This window comes from Corythoichthys intestinalis, chromosome 9, assembly GCF_030265065.1.
Source record: "Corythoichthys intestinalis isolate RoL2023-P3 chromosome 9, ASM3026506v1, whole genome shotgun sequence".
NCBI lineage: Eukaryota > Metazoa > Chordata > Actinopteri > Syngnathiformes > Syngnathidae > Corythoichthys > Corythoichthys intestinalis.
The window spans coordinates 47403469-47423900 of NC_080403.1; the positions used below are offsets into that span (position 1 = coordinate 47403469).

The window sequence follows — 20432 nt, forward strand, 5'->3', positions numbered from 1 at the left end:
GCTAGGTAGGTGATTGTCAAGTTGGCCACCTTAACTGTAAAGCGCTTGCAATTGGCAGTGAAAGTTTAAAAAACAGCCACTAAATGGCAGTAGTTTACCATTAATTACCATAAAATAAAAAAGCTACACATGTCAATTTCCCTTGGTAATCGTTTTTTTCCTAATCACATTACAAGAAGTATACAAAACACATGTTAATCCTTTGTTAACTATTGAAGATATTTCTTTTAATTAGATAGAGAAAATCCATACTCTTATTTAATCAAGAAAACCATTTAAATATACCAGGAGGTGTTTTACTATCACCTACATTATAATTTGCCTTTCACCATGCCATGTTATTCAGATCAACGTTTCCCCGCACTCGTTCCAATAATAGACAGTGTCAACCGTGTTGTGTATCTGAGAGTGAATGGTGAATCTACGACTCCGGTTTATCCATGCTAAGGCTAGTGCACCTGCCAATACCCCATTGAAAATGGCTAACTCTTGAGTTAAAACTGCGAAATTCACATTCATTCGAAAGGCAAACCGTGCAGAAATACATTATTGCATCTAACACATTTTAATGGGAGAAATTGGCAACTTACTTTGAAATGTTAAGCTGGTCCATTGCCTTTGCGTGACCCATAAACTGCGACCCAAAGTATCTGAATGCGACTTGGTCGCCGATCCAATACCTCACATGCTGGTCCAACTGTTTGGACTTGGTTGTCTTGTTGAGGCTTTCGTCGAAAATAACAACTAAGGCATCTGAGCAGTTCCTTGCGCTAGCACACAGTACTGTGCGATTGCCTGATGTTGTAATGTTAATGCTCAACACACAAAAATTTTTTACTATCGTATCGTTTTCACTCTGTATCGAACCGTATCGTTCTTAAACTGTGTCGAATCGTATCGAATCGCTCGGCCTTAAGAATGTATCGTTTTTTTAATCAAATCGTAACCTGTGTATCTAGATACATATCGAACCGGCTTCATGCAAGATTCCCAACCCTAATAAATACACAGGATTGGGAAAAACTAGTGTAGTGTTTATGCAGTAATTATTATGGCCGCATGAGGGCGGTACAATGTAATTTTTCTACAGTGCACTTTCATACATCCCAAATTTCTAAAGCAGTACAATCACACACACACAAAAAAGCACTGTAAGTCGTTTTATCATTATAAATAGGGTCAGCTAGTGGTGACAGTCGCCTGTGTCGACCTGTGTCTCGCACCCACTCTTTGCTGACACTTAGACAGTGTTTTATGTTTAGGCGGGCACGCACAAAGCCTTTGAAGTTGTCAGAACCAATTGAAGCTGTGTGATAGAACTCTTCTCCTCTCTAGAAAGCTCATAGTATGTAGCCAGGATGGCTGTCAACTGTCTGGTATGCAGTCCCGTGCTCGAATTAGCACAGATGCTAACTCAAGGCCATGAAGGCCATTATGACGGGCGTTTTACAGCGTGCCTGTGTGATGTCTGTGACAAACAGAGATGAGATGATAAAAAGATAATTACCGACATGGTGAAAAGCTGCTCTCTTCCCAAGATGTCTGTTATGAAGAGGACATGTTTGAATGTGCCCTAATGTGACTCATTCTTGTGTTAGGAAAGATGTTCGAGAACTGGGAATGACTTTGGTTGTCGATGCCAGGAAGAAGGCTCCTCCACCTCACCTCTACAAAGCACTGCTCATGGCGCAGGTTGGAATAACAATGAATAATAAAAAGACTGAATACCATAATTTTTGGACTATAAGGCGCGCCTGACTATAAGCCGCACCCACCAAATTTGACACAAAAACGGCATTTGTTCAAAGATAAGCCACACTGTACTATAAGCCGCAACACTCATCACTGTATTATGGAATATTTACACCAAAATATAGTAACCGGTAACACTTTATTTGACAGCGGCACCGTAAGACTGTCATAAGACCAAATGAACCACCATGAAGCTTTGAACCAATGGGCTGAAAAGCTTCATTGCTTCGAGAAGCTTAATTTGCCCATTACTGCTCCACCTGCTTTCAACACTGTTGTCGTCCAACATACCTCCTAGCATGCATTGCAGCACTACAGATGTAAATAACAATCAAAATTCCTGTTCTATGCAAATTATTTCTTCAGTTACTGTTTCAGTTGTTTCATTTATTGCTAGATATGGTATTTGGTAACTCTTTATTTGAAAGTGGCGTCATAAAACTGTCATTAGACAATCATAATTATGACATGAAACTGTTCTGACAAATAATGAATGCTTATACCAGATGTCATTTAGTGTTATCCGGCAAATTATCTCACTTTTGAATGGATGTAAAAGATCCGAGCTGAACATAAATGGAGATAGTGACATAGTTTGCCGGATGACACTTAATGACATCTGTCATAAGCATTCAGTAATGCTCGTTAGTGTCATGTCATAATTATGACAGTCATAAGATTTATAAGACATATTTGGTAACATTTTATTTGACAGTCGTGCCATAAGACTATCATAATTATGACATGACACTGCCATGAGCATTAATGAATCCTTATGACAGATGTCATTTTGTGTCATCGGCAAATTATCTCACTTTTGAATAGTTTAAAAGATCCGAACTGGACATAGATGGAGGTAGTGACATAGTTTGCCGGATGACAATGACATCTGTCATAAGCATACATTAATGCCCTTGATAGTGTTATAATTATGACGGTCTTATGACGCCACTCTCAAATAAAGTGTTACCTATTAACCCAAATAAATCAACAAATAAGCTGGACGATAAGCCGCAGGATACTGAGGGAGGGAAAAAAGTAGCGGCTTATAGTCCGGAATTTACGGTGGATTAGATTGTAACGTGATAGATATAATAAAACATAATACAGTGGTTTACTCGGGTAGAACCACAACTGTGAAATTTTAATTGCACACTATTGTATGCTAATATTAAAGAAAATCCACAGCCTAACAACACATGACAATTTTTTCTCTTACAGTGTGCGTTATAAAATAATCTTGGAGGTCTAAATTGTAGAGTTGTTTGATAATGAACTTAATTTTTTAACCGATATCCCGATATTGTCCAACTCCAAAAATCCAATACCGACATCAAACCGATACCGATATATGCAGTTGTTAAGGCTAAATGTATTATGGTTTATTATTTATCAGTTATTTATTATTCATTTAATTTTTGCACTATGAATACAAATACAGTGATCCCTCGTTTGTCGCGGTTAATGGGGACCAGAACTCGTCGCGATAAGTTTTTTTTTTTGTGTGTGTGTGTGTGTGTGTTCAATGTATTTATCCAGATTTAGCATTGGAAAGAGATACACATAAGACATGTTTTTTCTAGGGCTGTCAAAATTATCGCGTTAAAGGGCGGTAATTAATTTTTTAATTAATCACGTTAAAATATTTGACGCAATTAATGCACATGCCCCGCTCAAACAGATTAAAATGACAGCACAGTGTCATGTCCACTTGTTACTTATGTTTTTGGGTGTTTTGTCGCCCTCTGCTGGCGCTTGGGTGCGACTGATTTTATGGGATTCAGCACCATGAGCATTGTGTAATTATTGACATCAACAATGGTGAGCTACGAGTTTATTTTTTGATTGAAAATTTCACAAATTTTATTAAAACGAAAACATTAAGAGGGGTTTTAATATAAAATTTCTATAACTTGTACTAACATTTATCTTATAAGAACCACAAGTCTTTCTATCCATGGCTGGCTTTAACAGAATGTGAATGTTAATGCCATCTTGTTGAATTATTGTTATACTAAACAAATACAGTACTTATGTACAGTATGTTGAATGTATATATCCATCTTGTGTCTTATCTTTCCATTCCAACAATAATTTACAGAAAAATATGGCATATTTTATAGATGGTTTGAATTGCGATTAATTACGATTAATTTTTAAGCTGCGATTAACGTGATTAAAAATTTTAATCGTTTGACAGCCCTAGTTGTTTCACTTTTTTCCCAAAGTATAATTTTTTTTTTTTTTTTTAAACAAATGGTTTTTAAGCACTTCAAATGTAATAATTATGATACGTTTTAAACATGTTACACTCCCACTGAATTATTTTTTAAACAGGAATAACGTACTGTACTTGAGTAGAAAAATACTTGGCTTTATTAAATGCTTCTGTTACCTCCTACCTTAGCGTTTATTGCCGCAAACACAACACGTCCGGCTGCTTCAAACCTCGCCACACACACACATTCATTCCAGCGCGCGCTTCCTTATCCTCCGCGCCCGCGCAATGCACACACAAAGCCTGTCTGTTCCAAGGCAGCACTTCATTGAAATCCTTTCACTTACACACAATGAGTTGCCACAGCAACTGTTTAACAAGTTAAACGATGATTGACACATGTGCCGCTTCAGAAGCCCTAGACTCTGGTGAGATCAAACACAAACATCTACACAGAGCTTGTCTGTTCCAAGGCAGCACTTCATTGAGTGAGTCTACTAAAATCCTCAAACTTACACACAATGAGTTGCCACAGCAACTGCTTAACAAGTTAAACGAAGATTGATGCATGTGGCGCTTTTGAAGCAGGTGACTCTGACAAGGTCAAACACAAACATGTGTCAACATCATTAACCTTAATAGGCAACTCCAGTGCACGTGCACTGCCTCCCTGGGTAACAAAGCAGGGCGAGGGAAGGATGGAGGGAGCGAGAGCTAGACTAAACGATTGGCTGGGGACAGCTCATCTGTTTTTTTGTTTTTTTTTAATTGAAAAAAAATCAGCGATGGATGAGGGCATGAAGTTTGAAGCGCGAACTAGCGAGGGATCACTGTAGACTGCTCACATAACAAATCCCAAGCATGTTAGTTTGGAGACATCTAATGGTCAATAAGCATACTGTGCTAAACCGTGACCAGCCCTTGTACATACCAATAATGAAACTTGATGAATGAAAATGTCGATATCCGAAATTTTTAAAATGCTTTTATAATATCGGGCAACTCTACTAAATTGTATTTAGAAATTCAAGCTAATAAGGTGCACACACACAAAATCCCATCTTTTTTATTAACAGGAACAAGCACTTCATGCTGTCCATAGTATAGTGGTGTTGGTGGATAAAGACACATGTCCACGGCCTGAAAAGCAGACTGGTCTGCAGGTAAGAAACGTCAAAGTCTGTCGCGGAGCAGAAAAAGCATCAAAGCAGCCCTTTTGCATACTGCATTTGCTTTATCTTAGATGGACTTGGTGATGTCTATGAAGGTGCTGCATAAGACAGTGGATGCTTCCCAGTTGACCTCTGAGCTGGGAGGAACCTTCACCTATAGTCATACAGATTGGCTGCAGTTCCATCAGGTAGTACAAATAATTTCACAGTCCTCAGCAGGGTCATTTAGAGAAGTACAACAGAGGACAGTGCATATTCTTGGACTTCAGAAGGGGAGAGTCCACATAAGTTGTTTTTTACGGGGCCCCTAAAGGGACATCGACAGAAATAAAATAAATTTAAACCATCTGGTGAGCACCAAATAGTATGTGGTGCACACTAGAAACTATTTGGTGCACACCAGATAGTATGTGGTGTGCACTAGTAACTGGTCGGCACCAGAAACAAACTGGTGTGCACGAGAAAACTATTGGTTATTGGTAATGGTTTGGTTTGGTTATTGGTAATGCTTTAATATCTTTATAGTTGAGTCTGTTGAGAGATTGAAGTAAAGCTCAACTAAATTTTTATTATCATTTTTATTACACAAAAAACTGTTGGTGTCCAATGCGTGCTTCTAGTGCACACCAGATAGTTTCTAGTGCGCACCACATACTATCTTGTTCGCACCGGATGGTTTAAATTTATTTTATTTCTGTCCATGTCCCCTTTAGGATAGGGGTCAGGAATCTATGGCTCGCAAGCCATATCTGGCTCTTTTGATGAGTGCATCTGGCTCTCCGTCAACCCATAATCTTAAATGTGGAACTTGCCAGCTGGCTTGACATGAACGAGCTGTGATGAGGTCATGGCGCATTCTCACATCGATCTTGGGCACTTCAAACGTATGTTGCAATGATACGCTTCAACGTGGTGGTGGTCGCGAATTGCATAGAGATGGGCATTACAGAGCTCGCCTCACGTGTTACGTTTCCGCTCAGCCAGCAGCGTGGCTATAACATATAGTATAGTCAATACAACTGAATAGGGGAAAATTAAACTATGAAAGTGAACCCCAAGTTACAGAGGCAGACAATCGGTTTCACTTTCATGACTTTTTCGCCTGTCAAATTTTTGCCACTTCCAGGAGAGTGAGACTCATGAAACTGCTGCCTTGAGAGACTACCTTTCTGTGATGCATACATTCTCCTGGTTGTGGTTTCTACTTCCAGGAAATATACGCAACCCCAATCCATTTTTCTATTTGGTATTTTCCAAGTGGTGAGTGCACAACCGAGGAACAATTGTACTATCTCAAGTGACAATGTTAAGCTTTCGTAGTTTTTTTCTCAAGGTTTTTCTCAATCATAACTTGGCAACTGTATAATATGTATACACACATATATACTCTGTACACACTCTGTATTGCTCTCGTAGAATCACATTTTAAAATATGTTGAGTGTTTTGGCTCTCTCAGTCAAAAAGGTTTCAGACCCCTGCTTTAGGGGCGCCGTAGTTTATATTTTGTTTTTAGGACTATAAGTCGCACCAACCAAAAAATGCACAATGAAGAGAAAAAAAAAAACAATGTTTGAGTCGCACCGGAGCATGAGTCACATTTTGGGGGGGGAATTTATTTTGATGAAATCCAAAACCTTAACAGACATGTCTAGAGCTGCAATGATTAATCGATTAACTCGAGTATTCGATTAGAAAAAATTATTCGATTAAATTTTTTTTGCTTCGAGTATTCGTTTAACTAAAGTGGCGTGTTTTGCAAGTGTTTTCATTTAGTTTTATTGATTAGGGTGGATACGCTGCCCTCTGGTCTGCCTCTTTTCACATGGCTGAATCCAACTGCTCCCTGTTAAGACCAACGTAAGCCAAGTTTTTGTATGAGCTACTATTTTTTATTGCATTCATAATTTAGTTTATAGGTATATTTAGCCGTTTTTCTTGTGGGAATATTTGTCTGAACCATTTGTTAAGAGCATTATAAAAGAAAAAGCTTTAGCACTTTATTGCATTTAAGCTAGCGGACTTTTTCTATGTAAGTTAGCTAATTGTTCTTTTGTTGTACATAGATCCTCATTTTTTAAAAAAAATATACCGTTTGAGGCTCAGCTAAGGTATTTTAATTTTTCATGTTCCTTATCCGATTATTCGAACTAACTAGTCCATCGATTAATCGACTACTAAAATATTCGATAGCTGCAGCCCTAGACATGTCATCTTGAAAGGCAATTTAAAATAGAAAATATAGAGAACAGGCTAAGCAAGTGTACGGTATGCTAACGTTACATGACACATAAACAACGAACTGAGAATGTGCCCGGTATGTTAATGTAACATAGCTATTAAGAGTTATTCAGATAACTCTAGCATAAATAACACGTGAAATGATATAATAATTTGTTTTATAATTTTCACGCATAAGTCGATCCAGAGTACAAGTCGCACACCGGGCCAAACTAGTCCAAAAAATACGACAGTTATCGTAATGTGTTCATAATTTTCACACATGAGTCGCTCCAGAGTCGTATAAGCCACACCTCCGGCCAAACTACCATGATTTTCGCACTATAAGGCGCACCTGACTATAAGCTGCCACCCACTAAATTTTACATGAAAACAGCATATGTTCAAAGATAAGCCGCACTGGACTATAAGCTGAATATTTACACCAAAAGATATTAACTGGTAACACTTTATTCGACAGCGGCATCATAAGACTGTCATCAGACCAAATGAACCACCATTGCTTCAAGAAGCTTCATTTGGCCATCACTGTCCTCCTGGGAGAGACAGTCTACCTCTGCTGCCACTGCTGTCAACAATGTTGCCAAAATGCCTCCTAGCATGTATTGCAGCGCTATAGATGTAAAGAACAATCAAAATTCATGTTCTGTGCTAATTATTTCTTCAGTTACTGTTCTAGTTGTTTCATTAATTGCAAGTTATGGAATTTGGTAACACTTTTTTGACAGTGGTGCCTTAAGACGGTCATAAGACCATCATAATTATCACATGACACTGCCATGAGTATTAATGAATGCTTATGACAGATGTAATTTTGTGTCATCTGGCAAATGATATCACTTTGAATGGATGTATAATATTTGAACTGGACATAAATACAGTTAGCGACAAAATTTGCTGGATGATACTTAATGACATCTGTCATAAGCATTCAGTAATGCCCATGATAATGTCACGTCATAATTATGTCTTATGGCAGTCTTATGATGCAGCCGTCAAATAGTGTTTCCTATTAACTCATTAAATCAACAAATAAGCCGCACTGGACTGTAAAACGCAGGATTCAAAATGATAGAAAAAAGTAGTGGCTAATTGTCTGAAAATTACGGTAGTCCGAAAAATACGGTAATGGCTCTTATGTGAGGTATTTTTACCAAATGCTATAAAGCAGGGGTGCCCAAGTCCGATCCTCGAGAGCCCCTATCCAGCTTGTTTTCCATGTTTCCCTCCTTGAACACACCTGAATCAAATGATCAGCTCATCAGCAAGCTCTGCAGGAGCCTTATAATGATCCTGATTATTTGAGTCAGGTGTGTTGGAGGAGGGAGAAATGGAAAACAAGCTGGATAGGGGCTCTCGAGGACTGGACTTGGGCACCCCTGCTATAAAGCATGTGATAGCAATCGACATGCGAGCCTGTGTGCCCACTGTTTTCATTGTGATAAATCATAATTAGACCACTTCAAGTAAAAACAATGTACCAAAAACAATTGATTAACTAGACGGATTGTAGATGACACAAATGTAAATGAATAGCATTTTGTCAGGTACTGATTAATTACATGGGCTGCTGTGCAGATGGCATACAGTCCACACTTTTGGTTCTGTTTTCTTTCCTCATTCTTTTAATGTGCTGTCCATTACACATATGAAAATGTGCAGGCCCATTCAAAGGTATTTAATGACCTTGACAAACAGTAATTTAAAGACATATTCTACAAGGCTTGCATTAGCCTGGAATCACCATGGACCATGATGTTTGCAGACGGTATAGTGATAAGCAGCGAAAGCGGGATAGAGGAACGTTTAGAAAGGTGGAGGCATGCACTGGAAAGGAAAGGAACGAAGATTATAGTTACTGAAATACAACAGTTAACATGGATGAATGATGGAGGATCAAGTGAGGCTTCGGGGTGCAGTGCTTAAATCATAAGGGCTCTATTTTAGTCTGAAGTTCTAACCTAAAACTGACCAAGGAGGCATTTTGGACTGGGTGTTGCTTATTTTGCAGTCACGTGCAGGCAGGCACATTTGAAAGAGGGTGGTTTTCATTGCTGTTGACATGTATACACAAATTTAATTGGCCAACATTCAAAGGAACTCCTCACATTCCCTTTCAATGTGGCACATTTACATGTTGCAGGGAGACATCTCTGGGGAAAAACACACAGCAGGCCGTAGAGTTAAATATATCTGCTGGCCTCATGCAGAGAATCCACCCTCACTCCCAGTAATTCTTAATTGTATTTCATTTCAGAGATTGGTTTCTTTCATTACTGACCTGAAAGGGGCTGACAGTTTGTTGCAGAGAGCTATTACTAAAGTGAATGAGAGCAACATAATGGACACAGCCCAGGTGAAAAAGAATATATATGTAATATGCTGTCATACCGTATGTTTTTTTTTAAAAATGCGTCCTAACAACCAAGTGTTTTACTGATGCAGGAAGTGCATCAGTGCATCCAGGAACAGAAGGGTTTGATGAAGGAGGTGCTAGAGGATGCTCGATTGGTTATGCTGCAGAGAGAGGGTGGAGCAGTACTGGCTAGAATGAGGAGAGAAGAGTTCCGCTTTCCACATTCTGAAGACTACAGGTACCACGTTTTGTGTCAACTGTTTTGTCTTTTGGAGCAATGAAATACAGGTGTGCTGGAAGTCATTCACAGCAGGAGGTGCTAAAGATATTTTTAGTTTTTGCCATTCAGAAAAACTGACAGTGGTTTTGCTCCAAATTTGTCATGCTCGAGCTTTTTCGCCATACAAGGTGTGCACAATAGCAGTACACACGCATGCTGGATAGTAGAGTTGGGAATCTGTGGCATGATGCCGATTCAATATGTATTTAGATACACAGGTTACGATTTGATTAAAAAAACGATACATTTTTAAGGCACAGCGATTCAATACAGTTTAAGAACGATACGGTTTGATACAGTGTGAAAACGATATGATAGTAAACATTTGTTATTTGTTCTTACAGTATTATAAATGGGTAAAAAAGACCAAATTTCTACAAGCAAAATTAAACAACAAAAGTTCATACCCATGTATATTTATTTTTGAGACATGAAAAAAAAAAAAGGCCAATTAGACCATCATTTTTTTGGATGGGATTGATAAAAAAATAAAACTCCAGTGACAGACAGCAGTAAAGTGCAGTGATTCAATCTCTGTATTATATATGTATGCACTGTATGTGGTGTTTTGAAAAACAGAGGTAAGTAATTTAAGTGCAACCTTTCAACGTAAAACTAAAATTATATGCAGGAGTTCATGAAAAAAAAGAATTAAACCTGCTAGTGTTATCATAATAAATAAACAAAAGTATAATTGGGGGAATAAAAACATGGCATTTTAGCCAAATAGGTCAATAATCATTATTTTAACCTTATACACAGCAAAGTCATTCACTTATGCCTGTGCTTCCACATTTTTGTTCCTGAGCACTGTCCATCGCTGTCATACACCTCTTCCGCCATATGCTCGTGCTGTTTGTCCATTGTTTTAGCATGCGAGACTGTGGTTTCGTTTGCTCTCGCGTAGTTATGACACACCCATCGCGATCGAAATGCATGATGCGAAGATGAGGCAACCAGTGAGTGGTGGGTGTCCATGTCATATGATGTGTGCCGACTCACTCCAAGAGCGGCGATCCGTGAGGTCGAGCAGTGTGGAAAGCACAGCGCAGCATGAATGAAGTAAAATCTGATTAAGTGACATTCTTCCACACATTGCTTGATTCATAAAAAAAATTGCATAGCAATGATATGGACGCTGATAGCCGTTTCTTCCTTTCGCGATAGCTGAGTCCCTGCTCTACTATCGATACATTTAAGGTTTACTAGCTATTTACTGTCGATTGGATAGTTTGCTATCGATACAGCCGTATCGCTCGCCTGTAAAACCGTTCTATTTCCCCTGCAGTGTTTGTTGCAGTTTTTGTATTGAAAGAAAACACGCCCGTGTATTATAATCCAATTCCCTAAGCTAGATGGCGCAATGACACACAAACACATTTGAAAACTAGAGGGCCAATAAGCCTCGGTTTAATGCCCCCTTTCACAACACTAAAATAAATTGCACACGAATATCCAACAGCGCTCTGCATAGCAGCAGCAAAGCACGTAGTACCTATCTCAAGACTCTCAAGACATCACAGGACAATCATCTTTATTTTCGACCTAAAATTGAATTTTAGAAAATTTTGTTGTTTTTGCAAAGAAAAAGTCGCTGATTTGTTTTTGTGCTAATGTTAATGCCTCCTCTGTCAACAGTTTACATTTCCGTTCCAATAGCGCCTTTTTCAACGTTTCCTGGTAGCAAGCAAGGTGTCAGGTGGTGTTATAAACAAATTAGGGCTGTCAAACGATTAAAATTTTTAATCGAGTTCATTACAGCTTAAAAATTAATTAATCGTAATTCATCGCAATTAATCGCAATTCAAACCATCTATAAAATATGCCATATTTTTCTGTAAATTATATATATATTCTGCAAAATAAATTGTTGGAATGGAAAGATAAGACACAAGATGGATATATACATTCAACATACGGTACATAAGGACTGTAGTGGGCATTTCACTCTACTGATATTTAAATCTGTCTATGCTGTCCTCACTCCGAAGCGTCCACTTTTTCCAAAGCTAGACAGCTAGTGAACGACGCCTTAATAATTAGACTTCTTCCTTTTTCATCTGATTTATTAATAAAATGGCCTCAAACCATTGTCCTCTTTAGACCGTCGTAAAGCTACAAAATAAAAGTACACAAGCATTGCATTAGCAACAACGTTAGCTTAGCACGCTATACAGGTTCACTAAACATAAACAAAAAGCGTCTCATACAAAAAATATAACATTTCGCTTACTAACATAATATGTACATTCTTCACAACAACCATACTTACGGACAAATCTTGTCCAAGGATCATATAAGCACAACATTATCAGCCCGAGACGTCGTGCAGCCATAATGAAGAAAGAAAAGAAGAAAATAATAAACCATGTCGCAAAGCGACCACAAGAGTTCGCTGTTGGACAGCGCAAAAAGCCTTGCTGTAAAACTTAACAAAAGGCAGAATACTTTCTGAGCGGGACATGTGCGTTAATTGCGTCAAATATTTTAACGTGATTAATTTAAAAAATTAATTACCGCGCGTTAACGCGATAATTTTGACAGCCCTAAAACAAATATATATATATATATATATATATATATATATATATATATATATATATGTTAGGGCTGTCGAAATTATCGCGTTAACGGACGGTAATTAATTTTTAAAAATTAATCACGTTAAAATATTTGACGCAATTAACGCAGATGCCCCGCTCAGACGGATTTAAATGACAGTACAGTGAAATGCCCACTTGTTTATTGTGTTTTATGGAGTTTTGCCGCCCTCTGCTGGCGCTTGGGTGCGATTGATTTTATAGGCTTCAACACCCATGAGCATTGTGTAAGTAATTATTGACATCAACAATGGCAAGGCAAGGCAAATTTATTTATATAGCACAATTCAACACAAGGCAATTCAAAGTGCTTTACATCACATGAAAACCATAAAAATCACATTTAAATCAACACAACGTAAAAACCAAGACAAAAGATCGCATTTAATCACAGAATAAAAATAAATAAATAAAAATAAAACAAAAATAGAAATAAAGCAAAAACTACTACTACTAACAATCATTGAAATCAGCAATGGAGATAAGCACAAGAGGAATAGAGGACAGGTAGATTGAAATATATAGACAGTTATGGATATGCAGTGCTAAACAAAAGCGTTTTTAGCCCTGATTTAAAGGAGCTAACAGTTTGAGCATACTTCAGACGTTCGGGTAACTTGTTCCAGAGGTGAGGAGCATAATAACTAAATGCTGCCTCACCCTGCTTGGTTCTTGTTCTTGGAACATGCAGAAGACCCGTTCCAGACGACCTTAGGGGTCTAGATGTCTCATAGGAATCTAACAAGTCAAGCATGTATTTTGGTCCAAGGCCATTAAGTGTTTTGTAGACGAGCAGTAGTATTTTATAGTCTATCCTTTGACTCACTGGAAGCCAGTGTAGCGATTTCAAAACCAGTGTAATGTGGTCCAGCTTCCTTGTATTTGTGATGGCGGGCTACTAGTTTATTTTTTTATTGAAAATTTTACAAATTTTATTAAAAAGAAAACATTAAGAGCGGTTTTAATATAAAATTTCTATAACTTGTACTAACATTTATCTTTTAAGAACTACACGTCTTTCTATCCATGAATCGCTTTAACAGAATGTTAATAATGTTAATGCCATCTTGTTGATTTATTGTTATGATAAACAAATACAGTCCTTATGTACCGTATGTTGAATGTATATATCCATCTTGTTTCTTGTCTTTCCATTCCAACAATAATTTACAGAAAAATATGGCATATTTTATAGATGGTTTGAATTGCGATTAATTGCGATTAATTACGATTAATTAATTTTTAAGGTGTAATTAACTCGATTAGAAATGTTAATCGTTTGACAGCCCTAATATATATATATATATATATATATATATATATATATATATATATATATATATATATATATATATAATATATTTAATCCCCAAAGTTAAAAACACTATTGTTTGAATGTTTTATTCATTTATTTTTAACCACACCCCAGAAAAAAAATTACCAAATGTGTTTTTTCTCCCCAACACCACTTCCTGCACCCCTGATGAAATACGGGATTCATCTGTGTTGACACTGAACATGGATTGATTATGTGTCATTATCAGTTTTTGGTCTATTTGCATGTTGCCTTCTAAGTGAATGTAGAAGCCTTAGGCCTTTGTACAAGGGCTGGTCAAAACTTATCACAGCAGTTATGCCTATTGACCATTAGATATCTCCAAACTAAGATGCTTGGGATTTGTCACCTGAGCAGATCATTTGCACTCATGGTGCAAAAATTAAATGAACAATAAATGGTTGAAAAATAATTAATATGTTAAGTACATGACCACGTATATAGGTATCAGTTTGATATTGGCATTGGATTTTTTTAGTTGGACAATATCGGGTTATCGGTTAAAATGTAATTATTGGACAACTCTAGATGAAAGCATATAACAACAACAGTGATCCTAAAGTAATTGCTGACTATTTCATGAACACAGTGACATACATTGGAGGCTGCCCACAGTGTAATAATATGACTTTAATCTCGAGATTAAAGTTGGAATAGTACAAGAATAAAGTAGTAATATTATTACTTTTAATCTCGTAATACTACCACTTTTTTTCTCATAATATTACCACTTTGTCCTTGGAAGCCTATTTTTTTCTTTATGTGACTCTAATATTCCGTCAAATATTTTTTGATAAATGCACTAGGGCAGCAGCTATCGATAATTTTTGTGTCGATTAATCTACCAAAGAGTTAGTTTGAATAATCGAGTCATCGGATGAGGAACATTTAATGTGTTGCAGAGTAAATTTCAGGAGATGTAAAACAAAGCCCTGCTAAAATTGCACTTTCAAAAGAGCATTACATGCGATAACAAAATAAAATTCAAGCACGTGTCTTCAAACTATGCAGTATTGCACATTAGTTTAAAAATTAATTAAAATACCTGAGCTTAACCTCAAAAGGTATAAAAAAAAAATGAATAAATGAGGATCTAAATTCAACAAAACAACAATTGGCCAACTTGCATTGCAAAAGTCCGCTAGCTTAAATGCTATAAAATGCTTATTTTATTCTATTTTATTTTTCTAACACATATTCCCACAAAAAATGGCTAAAAATACCCATAAACTAAATTACGAATATGTGAAATAATCATTAGCTCAAACAAAAACTTATCTTATGTTGGTCTAAACAGTGAGCAGCTGAATTCTGCCATGTTAAACGAGTTATATCCAGTGTTGTCACAGATTACTTGAAAAAGTAATTTAATTACTGATTACTGATTACGCCTCAAAAAAGTAATCTAGTTACTTTACTGATTACTTCATTATCAAAGTAACTAAGTTACTTTAAAAGTAATCTATCAGTTACTTTTTACCCATTTTTCTCCCTTTGCCGCCTCAACATAAGAATGACAACAGAAAAATGTCATCACATGTAATTGACTTTCCGATGATTGAATTTAAAGGGGAATATCAGAATTTCGCGCTACCTTAGCCACTCCGGAGCCCTGAAACTAACAAATATCTGACAATCTGGAATTTGTTGAAATCAACTCCACCGACCAATTAAACCCCGCTAACTCTAAGATTAAGCCGAATGTCAAAACTTCTGAATTTCGGGTTATGGTTAACAGCATATCAGTGCCAATATAAAACAATGCAAACTGACGGCACAATAATTAACAACACACAAGTGGATTTTACGGTGCAATAAACACAAAGGTGGTGGCGGACGCGGATGCGCGTGCAGCCGTACACATTAACAACCCGGAAGTACTCCTCTCAACACACACGCGGTCAATTTGGCCACAAAACGTGGCGGCAACTAAGCACTTTACACTCAATCGGACTTACAACACATCCCACAGATGCTAAACGAACACATCACCTCACGGCTTAAATGTGCAACACGCACATCATGTAAACAAAGCTTGCCAACTTGGAGCGATGACTGCCTGTCGTTGCTACGGCAAAGCTACGAAACGGCCGCGCATGTAGGGGGTCCAACCTTTTGCTGATATCCTCCAGAATGAAGGAAAAATACTCACCTTCATTCATGGATATCCACAGATCAACATTCCCCCGCAACGTCTCAACACTCGGCGCGAATGTCCACCCGCCTCAGTCCCACAACACGTGACGCGAGACCAAAACAGGACATAGCTAAGCGGTTGTCATGGAAACACGTACCGGGAACCTTTTATTTTAGCATTTTCTATTCAAAATGCTCTTCGTACATGACTACAATACTCTTCATTCTACATACGTTATGAGGCAATGAGAAAATAGTAACGCAGAGACACTAAGGAAACTAACTTTAATCAAATTACTGGTGTAGAAAAATGAACGCGTTAGATTACTCGTTACTGAAAAAAAGTAATCAGATTACAGTAACGCGTTACTAACGTGTTACTGACAACACTGGTTTGCTACGAAAGCGCAGTGTATCCACCCAAATCCATAAAACTAAATGTAAACACTTCCAAAACCATGACAACAATACTCTAAATAAACGAATACTCGAAGTCGAAGCGTTTTTTAAAAATTTTTTTTTTTTTATCGAATTACTCGAGTTAATTGATTAATCGTTGCAGCGCGAAAATACGCAAACAATTGATGTATGTTCATGCAGAGATTCTTTGGAATCAGTGACGGAAATGTACAACAAGGTGGAAGAGAAGTTGCACATGTTGGTGATGAGATCAAATGAATCACTTCAACAACTGGAACTCCTTTTTGTGATTAGGGACTTGGATGCAAAAATTAAAGAGGTACTGCTCGTTCTGTTTGCACCGTATGTTAAATTATCCGTAATGCGTTATCTCTGTACACTCATTTTGTACCACATTCTCCAGTCTGCTATGTGGTTCAGTGAAGAAGGTGAACATAAACTGAAGGACTTTGACAAAAATGATATTGTGTGCATTGAAGATTTCTTGCAGCAGTTTGACACATTCCTCCTTCAAGCAAAGGTACAGATTTCCTTATAAGGCTACTGACGCTGACTGAAATGAGATGTAAAAAAAACCCAAAAAAAACTTGCTGTACCATCTGTTGCAGGAAAAAGAACAATACGCCTTGTCTCTAGTGACCGAAGCGGAAAAAAATGTGGGTACCTCGACGTCCAATCCAGTCACAGATGTTTTTCAGATGCTCCTCAACACCTTCAAGTGCAATGTAGATAACTTCATGTCACGTGTGGAGCAAATGCATAAAGATGTGGATACACTTGTAAAAGTGTACTGCTTCTGTGAGCAGGTTTGTTTTGCTTTCTTTCTCCGGAGTCTATTTTGAGTGGTATGAGCTAATCTAAAGCCTACATTTAGTTATTTTCTCTCTTTTTCTGTAGGCATCTGCTGTGGCCAAAGAATGTAGTCATTTTTTGGAGAAGCTAGAGCAAGGGTGTTACTTGGCTGAGTCCAATCTCAGCACACTGCAGATGTATGAAGAGAGATTATGTGATGAATTCTCGACCCGACATTTCCAGGCCTTCAAATCTAAGGCCTGTTCTTTAAGATCAGGATCCTCGGGGGCGATGAGCGTGTGGTATGTGGCTTGGGGGCTATGTCAAGAAGTCAGGCAGCGTCTTGAGAAGATGCAGAAAAAGGAGGCATGCAGAGATAAGGAGAGTCAACAGACCACAGCCTTAAGCAATCCGAGAGAGGCTGGAGGAAAGGAGAATAAGACAGAAATTAGGGAGGCTGTATTGTCCATGAACCCACATCAAACCTCTCAAAAGGATGTTTATTTTCCTGAAATTGAAATTCAACATACCGTAGCTGCGTCCTTGAAAGACAATGAAAAAAGGCAGCCTCAAACTCTGAAATTAGCATCACTAAGAAATGGAGAATCTCTTACCGGTCCACAAAATGTCCACTTTTATCATGACCCAAAATGGAAAGCAAGAGGACACTCCAGTGAAGTTGACCTTAGAAGTGCAGTCTCAGGTCCAGGGGATTCTGGGATTGCACGACACCAAGTCTTGGGTCGTTCTCTTAGTGAGGGATCATGTACAAGTGCTCATATGCAATTTGCCTTTGGTTTTTCACCTTTTAATTTAAGACAGCCACTATGTCAGAGCAATAAGCAACCACTGGAACATAACTCGGTGCCTCTCCAAAAACTTCCTACTTCCCACACTGCAGCTACAAGCTTCAAATCAAGAGAGGGCAATGAGGAATGCCCCACCAAAGAACCAACTGCCTCAACCCAAAGCTCTGAAGATGGAAAACAGAGAATATACGTCTCTGCAGAAAGCAATGAAAGCAATGCTATGTAAGTTATGCTCTTAGCCTTGATTTAAAGTCAAATTCAGGAAACAGAAGCCATGCTTGCAGGGTTCCCACGGGAAACATTAAATTTATGAATTTGGAAATAATACCTTAAAAAGTCTAGAAAAAGTATTGAATTTTCATATCTGGGTCTTAAAATTTTACGATGTATGTAACTTCTCAGTGTCTAATTTCTCCTCACAAGTGTCATCTGTCATTTTGATAAACACTGGAAGTTCCTGTTTTTTGTTTTTGTTTGGCTATAATGAAATACCAGAAAGGCATCAAATGACCCCGATACCAAACTGACTACTTGGCTTTGTCAAACAATAGACCACTCAAACAAGCAATCAAGCAGCCTAGGTGTGAAGGAGGGGTTTCACTCTGGATAGCTGCAATTAGCATCTTGAATATTTGCAAATCCAGACTTGTTAACCCCTGGGTTAGTGTAAAAATGATGAGAGGGCCATGTGGCATGAAACTACGACTAGCATCCAGAACTGTAGCTAAACCACACTGTCTACATTTTAGAAAATTGAGTGTTAGAATATCTGGGACAAATCCATCAGGCACTTTTACTTTGTGTTGACAAGTCCAACATTCAGTTGTCAAGGTTCACAGTTTATTATGTTGAAGCACACAATGACCAAATAACTTTGCACAGCAGCTCAAACAGCTGTTTTGTCACAGCAAACACAAGCTTCAGTATACAGTACATACTGTTGGCAAACTGCAGCTTTTGGAATATGTAAAAAGGTTGTCCACCTGGTTGCCTGCCTGAGCAGTCCACTGTCCAACAAAGCCAAGGCAGCCCTGCCCTGCAAACACTCAAGATGCTAATTGGAGCAATCGAACCCTGTGGTTTTGCTAGTGTGAATGGGAATGACTAATAAGGACCTCAGTTCTTACAAAAGATGATTAGGGTCAGATGACCATTCTCTGATTACAAAAGTGATTTGTATCAACTGGTAGTTCTAGTGTTAAATAACATAGCCTAAATAAATAAACAGGGCAGAGGAGCCAATCATTGAGAATGCAACGCAGCCCTGGGTCAAAATCGTCGCGTGCAAGCACTGATGGATTATGGGATATTGTTTAGTTCCTTTGACTTGCTAACCCAAGTCAAAACAGCATTTGTTTACTGAAAGATGACTACAAATATGGCAGCTTCTTCAATTTGGTCTTCTGTCCGACCAGTTAAAAAAGATTATTATTAAGATTACTATTAATATAATACAGATCAATGTCACTCCCGCTCCTGCGCTCTACCATTGACTTTCATTCACGTCCCAGCTCAATCACGGGATAAATATGATTATTAATCCCATCCCGTGGGATTCCCGCATGAACCACGTGTCACGACGGGAGTCCTGACAAAATGTCATGCTTTACTTGTATACCACACAAACGCTGATTTTTTTCTCTCGGATACCTAGAATTAACGAAGTGTGGTTAAGTAAAAAATCTTTTCACCTTTGGCTTAAACCAGTGGATAGCAGTGTGTTCGAGGCTTTTTGCGCCGTATGCAAAAAAAAAAATACTCAGCTCGGTACAATGGGCATGAAGGCGTTGAGTCCCATGCTAAATCATCCAAGCACATAACCTCCATGAGAGGAAAGAAACAAACTCCCCCCATCGCCATTTTTCAATCTGCTTGATAAAGCCAGCCAGCTGCTTACGAGCCTGAAGAGACAGGAGCTAATGCCAGCCAGCAGGCTGCTAATTGAAGCGAATCAAGTTCAGCTAACACTAGCTAGCTAGCTGCTAGTGCTGCAGCCCCCCTGCATCCTAGCCCAGCTACGATTGCTAGGGGATTTGCCAGAGTGGATGTACGCACTTCGTTTGGGTCCACAGCAACCATAAAAGCAAAGGTGTTGTGGACTCTGCACATCATTGCTAATCATGATTCCTACAATGGGAATGAAGGCATTTCTAAGCTTTTCAGGTACAGTGGGCAAATAAGTATTTAGTCAACCACTAATTGTGCAAGTTCTCCCACTTGAAAACATTAGAGAGGCCTGTAATTCTCAACATGGGTAAACCTCAACAATGAGAGATGGAATGTGGAAAAAAAAAAACAGAAAATCACATTGTTTGATTTTTA

The 20432-nt window shown here is 38.2% G+C and overlaps 1 protein-coding gene across 1 annotated transcript in view; it reads left to right on the plus strand.

Annotated features, from left to right (window-relative positions):
- The window catches only part of LOC130921638 (uncharacterized), a 117209-nt gene that overhangs the window by 80674 nt on the left and 16103 nt on the right, over nucleotides 1-20432 (plus strand). The window contains exons 6-14 of the mRNA XM_057845754.1: nucleotides 1599-1692; nucleotides 5047-5133; nucleotides 5214-5330; nucleotides 9639-9737; nucleotides 9827-9975; nucleotides 16690-16828; nucleotides 16913-17029; nucleotides 17118-17315; nucleotides 17407-18332. Coding sequence (XP_057701737.1) covers nucleotides 1599-1692; nucleotides 5047-5133; nucleotides 5214-5330; nucleotides 9639-9737; nucleotides 9827-9975; nucleotides 16690-16828; nucleotides 16913-17029; nucleotides 17118-17315; nucleotides 17407-18332 — 1926 coding nt within the window. The remainder of the gene's footprint in view (nucleotides 1-1598; nucleotides 1693-5046; nucleotides 5134-5213; nucleotides 5331-9638; nucleotides 9738-9826; nucleotides 9976-16689; nucleotides 16829-16912; nucleotides 17030-17117; nucleotides 17316-17406; nucleotides 18333-20432) is intronic.